The 15,685-nt window shown below is 32.5% G+C and overlaps 1 protein-coding gene across 1 annotated transcript in view; it reads left to right on the forward strand.

Moving 5' to 3' along the window:
* The first annotated feature begins 5,765 nt into the window (after positions 1-5,765).
* LOC148618129 (uncharacterized) overlaps positions 5,766-15,685 on the forward strand; it is a 35,739-nt gene continuing 25,819 nt past the window's right edge. Inside the window, exons 1-4 of the mRNA XM_088586021.1 lie at positions 5,766-5,916; positions 8,242-8,474; positions 10,088-10,804; positions 12,057-12,251. Of these exons, the coding sequence (XP_088442147.1) occupies positions 5,864-5,916; positions 8,242-8,474; positions 10,088-10,804; positions 12,057-12,251 (1,198 nt within the window). The 5' untranslated portion in view covers positions 5,766-5,863. The remainder of the gene's footprint in view (positions 5,917-8,241; positions 8,475-10,087; positions 10,805-12,056; positions 12,252-15,685) is intronic.

Genomic DNA, 15,685 nt, shown 5'->3' on the forward strand with positions numbered 1-15,685 from the left:
GTAGAAAGTCAATATAGATCATTGACTTTATTTAGTTACATTTATCTCCCAGGAAAAAAAATGGCACCGCCAATATTTATTTACTTAATACTTTCATCAGCCATGGGACCAACATGTATTCATTTAATCATTTTAAAGTGCCATAAAATGCCAATATAACTGCTTGAATTACATATGCCAATTGCCATTCATATTTTTAGGGAACAAACGTTAACTCTTAGCTTCAGATAAACTGACAGTACATTGTATACAAAACATTTTGTCTTTTCATTGCACATTCTGCAAATATTACATTTGACTTTCAATTGTCCCTATTTTTTTTTTTTTTATTATTATTGTTTAAAGTACTTAAATATTTTGTTTTTCTATAAATAGATTATTCTTTGTTTAGGAACTTAATCTTTTTAACTCAGTAATTGACCTAGAAAAATTTGTGTATCATTAAGTAGCATATTTGTACAAGTAGACAAAAAGATATTTTGTCTTTAGCTTAATTCCGCTTTGTTTATACATGTAGTTTGCAGAAATTGATTGAACTGCTTTAATCTAAAAGTTATGAAAATAACTGAAAATACTTATTGGTTTCTATGGGTAGGATAAACTTAAAATTTGTTTTTAGAAAGCTGTAAGTTCAATTAATGTAAGGAAAGTTAATGATAAGTTTGTTGTTTTTATTGACAGAAAATACTGTGTGCCAACTTTTTTTTGCTGTTGATACATATTGCCACCAATTTCACAAGCTAGAAAATAAATTGCTGTGAATTAAGTCCTTTCATTAATGGATGATGTAGCATGTGTCAGTTGTGAAACTAAATTGCAGCAAAACTGAATTTATAACAATCTATAAAAAAAAAACCCCACTAACATAAGTATCCATGAAAATCGGTTGGTTTAAAATTCATTTTTATCAGATTTGCATTTATATAATCATAACAGCATTTTAATGTGATACTGGATGTTTGCATTTTGAATTTAATCAGGGATCAGGTAGTGTTCAAACATTTTCTCTGTCACTTGAAAGCATTTCATTGTCAGACTTGTCACATATTTATTTAAAGTGTGAAACTGTCTTTCAGTTTTTTATGTAATTGTTCAGAAGCAACATGATCATGATGAATGGGGTATGGAATTCAGACTATAATTGTTACTGGTGATCATTGTAATTATAACTGGTGATCATTGTAATTATAACTGGTGATTTATGTAGTCATTAGTATTGTGATTATTAATAGTGATCATTGTAATTGTTACTGATGATCATTGTAATTGTTACTGATGATCATTGTAATGTTGTAATCATTACTGGTGATCATAATAATTATTACTTGTGGTTGTTGAAATCATTATTGGTGATCATTGTAATTGTTACTGGTGATCATTGTAGTTACTACTGGTGATCATTGTAATTGTTACTGGTGATCATTGTAGTCATTACTGGTGATTTATGGATAACAGCAAAGATGTAAATAATCTTATTTATGATATTTGTAGAAAAGTCATAATTTTCAGTTTGTACTTTTGTAAGTACATTTGCATACTTTTTGGGTATGAAGTAAAACCAGGGAAGGTCTTTTGGATTTTTTAAAAACTGTTAACTTTAATTATGAGAAGAAGTTCTGTGACATCTTTAAAATAATGTCATACATGTACCAGTGTAAATGTGGTCTTATCATTAAATTGTATATACCAGTATCTCCTGTCAAATTTTCCATGCAGATCATGCCATCACATGTTTAAGTATATATTGTTCAGTTTCTGTGAAACTATTTCTTGGATGCTTTTTGTTGATGGCTAAATGAGAAGGATGTCCACGACCAGTCCTTTTTTCCCAACAATATCTCCTGAAATCTTTCAAAGTTATTTAAACCAAGTGTTGCAAATAGACTCGTGTAGTACATACATGTCTACTGAAATATATTCAAGTTACTGCAAATGACATTCTTCAGTTATATTGAAAAATTTGTAGAAATTTTTTTTTATTGACTGAAAAAAATGCTACTTAAATTTCAATTTCTGATATTTCATTTAGAACATGGTCCAATGACAAATATTTAAAACATGCATTCCATAACTTTTAGGACCAGAGATAGAAATAAGTAAAATGCCTCAAAATTTTGCCTTAAGTATATTAATTAGTATCCCACTGATCTGTTGCTCTAGTAGTGTATTAAAATTCTACTTATCTTTGAAAAGTTTGGCATTAAAATGAACTTTCCCACAGCAGATATCAAAATGTGAAATTGGAAAGTTCACTGGTAATGGATATTAGAAAATGAAAGTTTTAGAGCTCTGCCTGACTTAACAATATCAAAATACACCCATTTTATTTTACTGTTTGACATCTTTATGTGCATTGTACTCTACTTTGTATTATGAAACCAATTTGTTTTAATTGTTATATTATGTTTCATGTTATGTAAATATGGCTGTACAAAATTGTTAATCTATAATTCTGTGATCTGGGCTGGGTTTCATTGAAGGTCTAAAATTGATTTTTTTTCTCAAATCCTTCCTCAAATTTTATTTTGGTCAGTCAGATTGTTTGGAAATGAAGATTTGAGGGAAAATTCAAGGATTTAAGTAAATTCTCAGTTCTAGATTTATTTTATGAAACTTATGCTTGTACTCAACTTACACTGTACTTATGCTGTTCAAAGCTGTCGATCAATGGGCTCGGTAGAATTTTTTTAGGTTGAAAAATTGTGTTTAGCTGAGCCTTACCAAATAGGGGTGGGAGGGGGGTGGGAGGGGGGCTTGAGATTAAAAGAGAATCCAAAAACAAGGATTTAGTATACAGTCAAACCTCGTTAAGGAGGTAGATCTAGGGCAAGGGACATATCTCATGAAATCAGTGATATGGTTTTATCATATTCCGTTTCACCAAAGCCTATCAAGCTTTCATTTGAAACAGAATGAAATCAGTCCAAGTTACTTTGATGCTTATATGAGATTGATGTAAAATGCTGAGTACAAACGTTCCAATGATTTGTAAGGGAATTTTTGCTGGGACTGTAAATTAGTTTGAATTATTTGAGATTTCATCTCATCCAAGTTCAACTTATCGAGGTTCGACTGTATTGAATTTATTCTATATGCTGTAAACCCTGAAATTTTCATGGCAGCTTTATTTTTGGTGTAAGGCCTGTTATCACGAAAAATTAAATTGTTATGACAGTTTTCTTTGAAAAACATTATAATACTAAGGAACAATTGCCATGTAAAAACTGTTTGAAAGTAGATAAATGGCAGAAACTGTCAAAAAAAGATGGCATGACAATTTTTCAGTTTACACCATGTACATTATGTACATGTAAGAACAGTAAATGAAACAGTACCAGTTGGAAGATGTCACAAAATACTTGCACTATATCAATGAATTTGTAAAAAAAAATTTGAAGAAATTTGCTTTAAAAGTTTGTTTGGCAGGGATGACGGGGAAGGGGGTGTGGGTAATATTGACAAGATTTTTTTAATCAATTTAGAGAGGGATGAGGGAAATACAACCCCCTCTACAACCCACATGAGTTAGTCAGGTCAAGTATCGTATTTTGGTTGACCTGTTTTAAGACTGTTTTCCACTGTACTGTACATTTGTTGAAGGCATTTTCTTCAAACTATATATACATATATGTCACCCTGTCGATATCAGAACAGCTCTTATTAATATTTGTAGAGACTTTGTTATTGTTTTTGTATTTCCTGTCTTTTGATGGACATATTAAAGTATACCACTGCCCAGTCGCAAGATTTACTAGGAATCAAAATGTAAAATCAGAAATTTATCACTTTAATCCCCATTGTTTTTCTATTTTCTGTTTCAGTATATTGGGACTGTTAACACTGACAAGGGGGGTACTGTGAATGTTCTTCAATAATTCATGGATACTAATTTTCGTGGATTAGGGAAGAAGCACAAGTTTGTGGTTTCTTAAATTTGTGGTTTAGAGGTTTTCAGTGTACACATCAATGGAAATCTTCTTCTCGTCGAGAACCGAAAGTTGTAGTTTGGCTGGCCTAACCACAAAATCCACGAAAATTGGAACACCATGAACAATAGTATCATGTGCTTTAACTCAGCTGTTTATTTATATTTTAATTTAGGAAGTATGTATGTGATGTTTAGATTTATGCTGTTTATCTTCATCCACTTAATTGAGATCTTGGTTATTAGTCTCTGCTCTAGTGTTCAGAACTGTAGTTTTGTATATACATCATTTGTTATTAAAATAAAGAACACTTCAATGCAGTTTTTTAATGCTATCTTTCACATTTTTGTCCTTGCTAGCCATGTGATATATTCTGCTCCTCTTCCTTTCACATTCAACAGATACAGCTTTTTTTATTGGGTATTGAAACTGCATTCAAATTTAATGGTATGACAAATGATTAGAACTTCCTAAAAACATCAGGATTTTTTCCAGAAGTATAGTCTGTTGTGCTGCCATTTGATATTTTTTCAATGACTAATTATTATTTGCAGGTAGGAAATGTAAGGTAATTGGTGTTGCCTAATTTAGAGAAAGGGTTAGATCCAGAAAGTTATTCTTGTTATGTACTTGCTTGACAACACATGTCATCATACTGTCAACTTATTTTTCCCAAAAAGCATGATTTCTAGAAAGCTGAGTGTGTTGCCTTTCTGGGGCACCTGGTCCGTACTCCCAGGTTTTGGTGGACTCTTGTACAAGTTGTTCATTGCAATCAATTGTAATGGCAGTACATCTCAGCAATTTCTTGCTTGACAGTAAACCTAGCACTATTTTTCTTGAAACAGGAGTGTATGTGCCCTCTTTGCCAAAGCTGGTTTTTAGAAAGTACTGAAATTTGCACAGTTGGCTTGAATGAAATGCCAGTATATATGTTCATAAATGGAGATACTGTACATATAATATTTAATTATTTATGGGTGGTTTGGATAGGATTGGAGTTGCTTCAAGTCTCTATCTAGTAATTTATTTTATGAACTCATTGGTGGTTAAGGGGGTTGCAGGGGTCAGAAACCCCATCACACCTTTGTTGAATTTTTATTTTATTTTGTGCAAAATTTTGGCAAAAATGAGCAAATTATAGCCTGGATCTGCCTTTTTTTGGAAACCTTTCCAAAATCTTCTGATCCACCACTTATACTGTAGGTAGCTTTACAGATAATGCTCCAAATATTTAGCTTCTTAATTGTAGCTGTGGAGAGAGCCATTTCTACACCATTTCCTCTTATAGCAACATTTTTCAAAGCATTTTAAAAAAGTAACGACATCAGAAAGAGACGTGTAGCAAATCTAGGCTAGAATCAAATTTGAAACAAATATGCATTAGATTTTAAGGTACACAAAATATTGGGTGAGCAGTTCAATGGTCCAATCATGGTGTATATATGAAATTCTTGAAATCAAGACTGAAATAACATTTAAACATGGAGGAAAAACACTGCAGAAAAAGAACATTTTTTAAACATTAATTAAAATGATAAATTATATCTGAATTTTGTATAAAAAGAATGTCATAGGTGAACTGCCTGTTCCCAAGTCTACTCATGATCCAGTCTTCAGTGAATGGGTATTGGGATAGTGCACATATAAAACAAAACAAGCTTATTGTACGTGATAAGGAAATGTTAATGTTAAATAAACCAATTTTTCGTAGTACAAAATGCTCATGACAGCGCGTTATTGTATGAAAATTCATTTTGGTGATTAGAGAAATCTCTTGTTTACTATTTGGTATTCAGATTGATTTTCGAACAAAGTCATTATTGCGTTTGTAGTAAAGTGAAAATTTCGTTCTTGTTTTAAGACAAAAACTAACATTGAGCGTTAGGAAAACGTTGATTTTTTTTATTGACCATTTCAAATAAAATTCTGTAAAAATGGCAATGATAACCGATCAAAGATTAAAAGAAATGGAAGAGGAGATGAACAGGTACAATAGTTTTTATAGTATATCCTTGAATTGTGTAAATCGTACATATTATGACCATCAGACATGCCAAGAAAAGTACATGTACCTAACAGTAACAATAACATCAACATCCCAGCAGGTTCCTAAAATTCACCCGACTGGTAATCTCCATACTTACCAACATGAAAATATAGAGGGTTACACCCCTACACAAAGTAATGTACTGAATGGTTGTCACGAGTCTGTCTGACTAAAGCAAAATCATGTCTACTACAAGTGTCCAAGAACAGGAGTTCCTCCATAACACAAGTTCAAAAAAGAATAACTATTACAGAATGTCCCTAACAGAATAAACATGATAAAAAAATGTTCTAAAAGGAATTTGCATTATAAAATAATCTATAAGAAATGTACCATGAATTCAAAATGTATGTTGGACCTTCTGTAACATAAGGAACAAATAGAACTTGACTCATGTACATGTATACACACATCAACTACATGTAACATGTATGTAAATAAGTCAGCACACCAGAGTGACATACATGTATATTGCCAGAAGAAATATTTTAATACATGTACTTACAGAAATGGAATTGAAAGAAAAAAAAATTGTTAAAAAAAAATAAAACAAATAATTGCAATCAAAACATAACATTTCTGTTCCTAGCCCCTGTCTATTTACATGTGGATAGGCTGTCTGTATTACAAGTCTCTGCTTGTAATTGAAATAAATACATGTATAAATGTAAAAAAAATGGAATTTGAATTTCTATCAACATTGATTTTAATGGAAACTTACAAACAGTCTCTGGTGCCACAAAACTAAAAAAAAATTACTTAAGTCTGAGAATATTCTCACTTTCCTCGGAACATGGTTACTCCAGTCAGAGTTTAGGAAATTCAGATGTCACAAATACTTGAGTATACTATTAAAATTAGGGAAACTTTTATGTTTTATAGTTTTAAGGCAAGGTATGGGGGAAACTTATCAAATATTAAAATGACTGTAAAAGTCAATTTAATCAAAAGTTTTTTCCATCCTCTTTCCCAATAATAAAAAAATTAGACATACAATGTATTTTCCAAATAAAAAAGGGACGAGGTAGTTTTGAAAAAGGCCAACAACATCACTGCATATGTATGGATAAATGTGACATTGTAATATGAGGAAGGCATTTACAGAGTAGTAGGTTCCCTTTTAAATAAAATGGGTTTCATATCATTTGCCATTTTTACTAATTTTGATGTAAGATAATTTCATCTGTGGGAGCCAGCAAAAGATATTTCAAATATTTGTTATTTTATTTGTCAAACAGTTGAGGGATTGGCTAAGAATACCAGTGTACTTTGTTATAGCACAACTCTATTAAGTTTTTTTTTTAAAAAACCTGAGGAATTCCGATCAGATAATATGTGGTTCTTTGAATCATTTAATTCAAAACTTCAATAGATAAAAAGTTTATCAAAGTCGTCAATATGATGAATTTTTAGCCAAATTTCTATACATTTTAGAGCGAGGTTTGCTTGATTATCACACGGTTCCATACCACACAAGTTGGGTGTAAATAAATTTTGGAGTGGTTACCAAAACGGTGTAACACAATTTAAGGAATGTTTTGATGGATATAAAGGGCAATGACCCTTTACTTTTAGGAATGGTTGACAAAAAGGTGTAATAAGTCCTGTCTTCAACTTCATATAAATTGCTTGTTTCTTATATGAATGTCTAACGGTAAATATAATTTTTAAAGTTCCTCCACTTTCATTCTAGTCAGATTCATTAAATCTTAATTCAAATTAAGAGCTGTACATTTGTATCAATTTGGAATGTTGTGTCCATAATTGTTCCAACTGTATACTAGGGTTTGAAATCTGTGGTTGTATCAATCTGCACCTTTGTGGTATTTTATTGGGATCATGTTAGACTCATCAAATTTGACAGGTGTAGTGAGCAATATTTTCCATTTTCAATTTTTCTCTTCCAAAACATTATGGAAAATTTTTGTCACCCTCAAATAAGAATTTCACCTAATATCACCTATCATTTTGATATTGGAAATTCCTATCCAATCAAGCAATTTCATATCCTTGTCATAATTTAGAAGTGTGCCTATAAAACCTGGATATACAAACAGGTTTTTAATGTTAACAAAATGCATTTGAGCAATTTGTTGTAATCCATTTCATGTACAAGAACATTCTTGTATAGTACACTTTTAATTGTCATAAATATAAGTATTGCACAAAAGATTATTGTACTGATACATACTTGTATGTAACTGCATGTACAGTGGACTTGTATGTAACTGTTATTCTGTATAAGTATGTGTTGATTACATTTAGATTTGAGCAGGAGATTTTGACTCCAAAAGATGGACCAGGTGGACGACCTATGATAATTGGTGCCAGCACATTCAGTAATGTTCAGGCAAGAATAACAGGGGATGGTCCAGGGCAAGGACCAGGACAAGGGCCTCCACCCCCTCCACCTCCAGGGAAACCTAGTGGTCCTCCTCCTACAGCACCACCTGGAACCAAACCAGCTGGAGGTCCACCAGTATCATTACCAGCCTCTGGTAAGAACATTCTATATGATTCTACAAGGATTTTAAATAGGTTGCCCAAAAGTAAACTCTTTTTAAAGAGTTTCCTGTTGAGTTTAATTTGTGCATTAACATTTTTGTACATGCAGCCACCCATTTTTTTCATATATGCCTGTCTTTGAAATGATCAAGTTTTGAGATGCCTGTATGGATTTCACATCTTCACTTGCTTTGTAATTATGTCAAAATTATAAAATGTCTTGGATATATTAAAGATGATTGTAGATCAAATTCTATTCAATTTCTGGACACAAATAGTAAAATAAAAAAAGAAAGGCTTCTAGAAACCTTGTGCACCCATTTCTGATATGACTGTTCTTACAGCACATAAAATAAAAAGTCATCTAAAACATATATTTTCTTGTGTACAGTGCAACTTGTCTAAACCAAATCCAGAATAATCTAAAAACCTGTCTAAACCAGACACCTTTTTAAAGTCCCTTTATATCATTTTAAATGTATTTTATACCTTGGTAAGTAGAACCCCTTGATTTTATGAACAAGTAAGATTAAAATCTGTGGTACTACTATAAAATCTGATGTTGATACAGGTTCTTGTTATAGAGTTTAATAAGCTATTTAGGACATAATGGATTTTGTTATCATTGTTTGTTACATGTATACATGAAGTTGTTCAATGTATGTTGGGTAGGGAATATAATAGGTCTTACTAACCACTTCTAACATTTCCATTACTTTACATGTTAAAAATGCAATTTTCAAAGTTTCACTGTGCATTCCCAGGACAAATGACATCTTAAAGTTGCATACCATTGCAAAGCTGGGAAAAAAAGGCTTTCAAAATCATTACGCTAATGGAACGATGATTGTAGAAATTCTTCACAAAATTTACTTGAATAAATAATACTGAAAATCCACATTTTTACCTTTTCTGCCAATTGATAGCATGGAGGCAAATTACTCACACATGTAAACAATATTCAAACACTTCTGTGGTAAATTACATATATGGTTTTAAAGTACACATTCTCGGCTTTATTTTGACTTCTTTTAATCAGAATACACACAAATAATGCACTTACAATGCACATTTCTAGGTTCAGTGTGTTTTGGTACTACATGTACATAGGGGAATGGCCATTTGACCCGGAAGTGGTTAGTGAGACCATACCAAATATTAATGTCTGGAAGATTTACATTAGGTTAAGCATTATGCAGGTTTAAGTAATATGTCTTGATTGATTTTACAACCGAAGTATGAATGATTTGCTACATTTATAACTTTCAATAGAAATTTTATGAAATATTTGACTTTCATTTTAGTCAAGATTAAACTTTTTTTCTAAAAACCAGAAGGTTCCATAACAACAGTTATTATATAAAAATATTACAGACTTTTTATGCTGTGTAAAGTGTGATATTAGATCTTAATGATTTATGGCAAGACAGGCATTTTAAGCTAAATACTTGCATTTATATATTTTCTTTTGCAACTTTTCAAAGTGCATTTTGTATAATCTTTATTTCTTATGAACATGTCAATATTTTAAAAACAGGTTATTGTTTTTGTGTCTGGTTTTATCAATGAATAACTAAACTTTAAGAATACTGTTTATATTTTTCAGTTCTAGCTGCGCCTCCACCTCCACCACCAGCCCTTCTCCAGAAGCCTCAGGAGAAATCAGAAACACCTTTATTACCCCCACCTCCTCCACCTCCCTCCATTAGACCAGCATTTGTACCACATCAGATTAGACACAGGCCACCTCCTCCAAGGCCTCCTCCTCCAAGGTTTGGACCTCAAGGTCCAGGTGGTGGACCAGGACCAGGCCAATTTTATGGTGGTCCAGGCCCGCATGGATTCCCTGGACCATATGGACCTATGCCACCATTCAGAGGTCCTGGTCCTATGGGTGGACCTGCTCCACCACATCCTCTTGGACCGGGTTATGGCGTCAGTGATGGAATCCAACACAAAATTGCAAGTGAAAGTGGGGGTTTTGATATGAGACCAAAAGAGGACATGAAGCCAAAAGTTGTCATATCAGCAGCTCCAGTTATAACAAAGCCTAAAGTGGAAAAAAAGAAGAAGAAGGAGAAGAAGACAAAATCAGCAGACTCTGAAGTACCAGAAGAAACACCTACAGTCACTCCAACAGTGCAAGTTCCAAAAGTTGTAGCTGGACCTGCTCTGCCAGCAGAGTTTCAGATAGAAGAGGCAGCTCCCATGGAAACAGAGGTAGAAGATAGCAGCAAGAAAAAGAAAGATAAAAAGAAGAAGATAGTTAGAACAGCAGCTGGAGTAGTTTGGGAAGATCCCAGTCTTGAAGAGTGGGATCCAGGTAGGTAACTTTTCTTCAATAGGTTTATAGGCTAGGAATAATGTTTGATCAAATTTAAATGGATGGTATATTTTGCTTTAAAATCATGCACCTGAATCAGGGTTTTCAATTTGTTTTGGAACAACAGATGGAAAAAAGGATTACAACAGATGGTTTTGGCAAAAAAATACCAACAGGTACAGTACCTGAACCAATCAGTGCAACAAAAATTGTGATCAGTCATTGATCACTGATCAGTTTCTGGTCAGTCATCGATCCGTCAAACTGATCCATTTAACTGGTAATTGCATCACATGACCACAGAGCAGTCAATGTATTTTACGTTTTTTTTTGTTCTCCTTGTCAATTTTACACAAATATTTACATAATGTAATAGATTTAAACATCAATTTATACTTTTATTTTACATTTCTTTTATCTAAAACAGATCTTACGTCATTTTACATAACAAAACTGCAATCAGATCATCATCTGTCATCGATCCGTCAGCGATCAATCAGTCAACGGTCATAGATCCGTCAAATCGTTGCACGGATTGGTTCAAGGACTGTACCCATTCTTAGAATGAAAACAACCTATGAAAATGTAACCATTCAGTCACTGCAAGTTTAATCTAATATTTTATAGATAGCTGTGTTTTATCGAATATTTCCAGTGTAATAAATTTAGATAATTTACACTGTGAAATAAATTCGGTAATTTCACTCTCGCACTTTCTTCCACCAAAACATCACAACTTTGATATTAGTCTGCCCATCACAGAATTAAAAATTCATGTTGAAAGTATTGTTAAATTATGAACAAAATCCATATAATAAATAGGATAATCAATTGGTTATCATGAATAACCAAAATATGATCACTATTGCCAAGAATGCTTGAGAATTTAACTCGTGTGAGGAATGTAGGTGTTCTTTGGCACTTGTGATAATATTTGGTTATTGACGCTTTCCAATTAATTATCCTATTAATACTCCATTGTACTTTTTGTTCTGATGACCTTTTTGATCAGTTAACCAAATGGTCTCTTTCATGATTTTAAAGCATTATTCAGAGGGAAAAAACAGGGGATTCTGAAAAAGTCATCTGAACAGAAAGTAGAATGGAGTGTTGTTAGATCCTACATGCAGTGACTGAATGGAACAATCGATAGGTTTAACTTCAATCAGATTAAATGGATTATCTACCTTCCAATAAAAGACCTGAGGCATAAAAAAAGTTTTTTGGTTGTACAACATATTTCTATTTTCAGATGATTTTCGTATGTTTTGTGGTGATCTCGGAAATGAAGTTACAGATGAGGTATTAGCAAGAGCCTTCAGTAAATACCCAACATTTGTAAGAGCCAAAGTTTTACGAGACAAGAGAACAAACAAAACACGAGGGTATGGGTTCGTTAGTTTTAGAGACCCTCAAGATTTTGCCAGGGCAATGAGAGAAATGAATGGTAAGTGTGATAGGAACCAATATTGTTATCAACTTATTTTGATGTAGGAGTAAAATTAAGGAGGTAGACCTAGGGTAAGGGACATAGCTCTTGAAATCAGTGATATGTTTGTATCATATTCAATTTCTCCAAAGCCTTTCAAGCTTTTCTCTGAAACAGAATGAAATCAGTCCAAGTCAAATTGATGCTTACATGCAATTGATGTAAAATGATGAATACAAACGTTCCAATGATTTCTAAGTGTTGTGTCCCCTACCTTAGATCTACCTCCTTAAAAGTAAGCTCAGGAGCCAGAGGCTCTTTGATTTTCAGTTTCAACAAATTGTACACCTTTTAAGCATTTTTCGTTCCAAGTCTGTTAACTGCCATGCCTGGCATTACTGTAATTTGTAGCTCTTTGAAATCTAAATCAATATCGGTAAGAATGCATCATTACTGCTATGATACAATTTCAGAAGGGCATGATGAGTTGTGCTGTTTCAAATTTATTAAAACACTGCTTTGGTCCCTATCACCTTTCTATTGAATTTAGTGGAAGAGCTTTATGGAATGGCTATTTATAATTTTTTTTTGGCTTCTCGAAAGTTTTTTTTTCTAAATGACACTGCATTTCAGGTATTCACAGTAACATACATGTAGTAACAAAATTTTGATACTTTAAAAAAGGACAATGATTTTCAGGTTTTTTTTTATTCATCGGAAAAATTGAAAATAAAAGCTGTCATTATGTAAGAAATTTGAGGCTGCTAATTACTCAAGATACGCTGCACATGGGCTGCTCTGGCTTCCAAAATTTTGTCTCCAGAAAAATCACCAGCTGCCAATTTTCAGAATTTTGAGCCAACATGGGTGCCAAAAAATTATTCTGTTTTTGACAGTAGGTCCAGTGATGAGTTACCTTTTTCAATATCAAAATAACCTTCATATATGAAATTCAAGTACCCCAGATTCACTTTTGATGCACGTGTGAAGTAAGTTTTTGTTTTTTTTTATCCTTTAGGATCAAAATACCTTATGTCGCTAGGTCATACCTGAAACTTCTCTATTGTTTCAGAACACTACACAAGAATATAGTCCAAATGTAATTCCTTTTATATCAATAAATACATCTTTTATAACCTGTAAATATGTTTCTGGCAATCATTCAGCTCTATAATATTCTAGTATTTCTGCAAATAAAATAAAGATCTAGGCTTCAAATGATCTGAAGGTTTGAAGAACTCGTGTTTTGCATTGGAAGATGTTTAGTAATAAATTATCATTTTCTGAATGAAGTTCTTGTTATAATATGTCAAGAAGTGTTAAGCATGTTCCATTCAATACTATCATCAGTCAAAATCTCCATCCTATCATTAATATCATCAAATATTTTATGATTTATAAACAGGAAGTGAAGAGCAGTGATTTTAACAATGTAAAATTGTGGGAAAATTCAAATTGACAAAAGTGTCTAGTTTTGAAAAAGGAATTTATTTTCTTAAACTGAAATTTGTTCCATTTAAGGAGGTAGACCTAGGTTAAGGGACAAAACTATTACAAATTATAGGAAATGTATTCAGCATTTTACATCAATCTCATGTAAGCATCCAAATTACTTGGATGGATTTCCTTCTGTTTCAAATGAAAGCTTGCTAATGATATGCTTTGGTGAAATTGAATATGATGCAAACATATAACTGATTTCAAAAGTTATGTCTCTTAACCTAGGTCTACCTCTTTAAGTATAATAAATTACAGTGTACTGTAGGATGATACTCTGTTGATATAGTTTTGAATGTGATTGGAAATTGAATTTTAGACAGGTTTAAAAAATTAGGAAAAAGATGAAGTGTAACAAAATTTGTAAATGTGTGTTAAGTTGGATAATATTTAACAATTGATTACAGTTTGTACTTCAGAAATCGGTAGTATTGATTGACATTCAATTAATGCATATTAAGAAAAACAACTCTAATACATGTAATATGGGAAATGTAAATGTATGATTATAGTTTTATTTTACATCATGTAATCTTTTAAGTTTTGTTCATGCTACAATTTCCACAAGAATAAAAAGCCCCAAGGATAACAGCATTTTGATGTGCTCTAGTCTTAGCCAGGATCAAAAACCATTAGTCACTTTTCATATGCAAAATAATGAAGTACTACTCTTGAAATAAGTATTTTTTTATCGAGGACTTAGTAGTACTGTACTCATATACATGTGGTCCTTGATAGTTCATACAGTTCATAGAAATAAATACTAGTATTTCATGACAAGAAGTTTCTAGTAAATAAGAGACCCCTCTAAAGTGTATACACACCCCATCAACTGATCAGAAATGCCGATTTAGTATTGAATTTCTTTTAAAAGGCGATATTTAAGGTATATTCCATCTCCCCTATCTGCACAGAGAATTATACCCCCAGTCGGCACATGCAATATTTGTGATGGCTTTAAAATTCCAATTTTGTTTTGTTTTTGTTTTAGATCGTTCAATTGAGATAAATAAAAGTTAATTAAATTATTATTGAAACAAATCACAGTGAAATGTATGAGAATTAAACATTTTGTTTTGTTCGCACCGACCCCCACCCTGAATTATTGATCTGTTCGACATTTATGAAACGTTTTCACCACCAGAAACACAATGTAACATACGCTTGATTATCATAGAGTTCCATAAAATAACCGTTTGTTCAAATACCTATCTGTATCTCTATTTTTTTTTAAAAACCAAGACCTAAAAGTAGACTTTCCTGTGTGCGCACCGCCTCGATTTTGTATCCCCGGTATCCACGTATCCATACCCCCAGATGTGTGCCTGTGCACGGAGAACATTGAAGTCGGAAATTCCAACTTTTGAAGTCGGCAATTCTAATATTAAAGTCGATAATTCCAACATTAAAATCGATATTTTCAACTTTAGAGTCGACAGTCGACAATAAAAAAAAAATACGGACAGTAGCCTTTTTTGGCTTCCGTAAATTATACACACGGGTACAGTATCAAATATTGAATATACTGTTACTTCATGTATCATAATTATTTAGCAATAAAAGGCCAACACCTGGAATTGACGTCTAGACAAGGGTATCTTTCATTGACGGAACAAGATGATACAAAGACGTCAAAACCACTTTAACTCTTCTGTTTACGTTGGACGGATGAAGTAACTTACGATGCATCATAATATAGGATAATCAATATAGCTCATAATTATGGCTTTAAATAACTCGCCCAGAACTGAGGTTGTGTATATTCCAGTGTAGTTATGTATTCACGTGTCGTGGATTCCTATATTGATACCAGTGAATTATCGAATGTGCCAAGTGTAAATATTGCACATGAAATAATGTCTTTAAAATTACTCTCGGATTTTCTACTGCAAAAAAATGCTAACTATTTAATAGACGTCACTGGCTGATGATCCACGGGTAAAATAATTTGACAT

This window comes from Perna viridis, chromosome 5 (assembly GCF_037379345.1).
Source record: "Perna viridis isolate PV_CMFRI_1.1 ecotype Kerala chromosome 5, ASM3737934v1, whole genome shotgun sequence".
NCBI classification, from domain to species: Eukaryota; Metazoa; Mollusca; class Bivalvia; order Mytilida; family Mytilidae; genus Perna; species Perna viridis.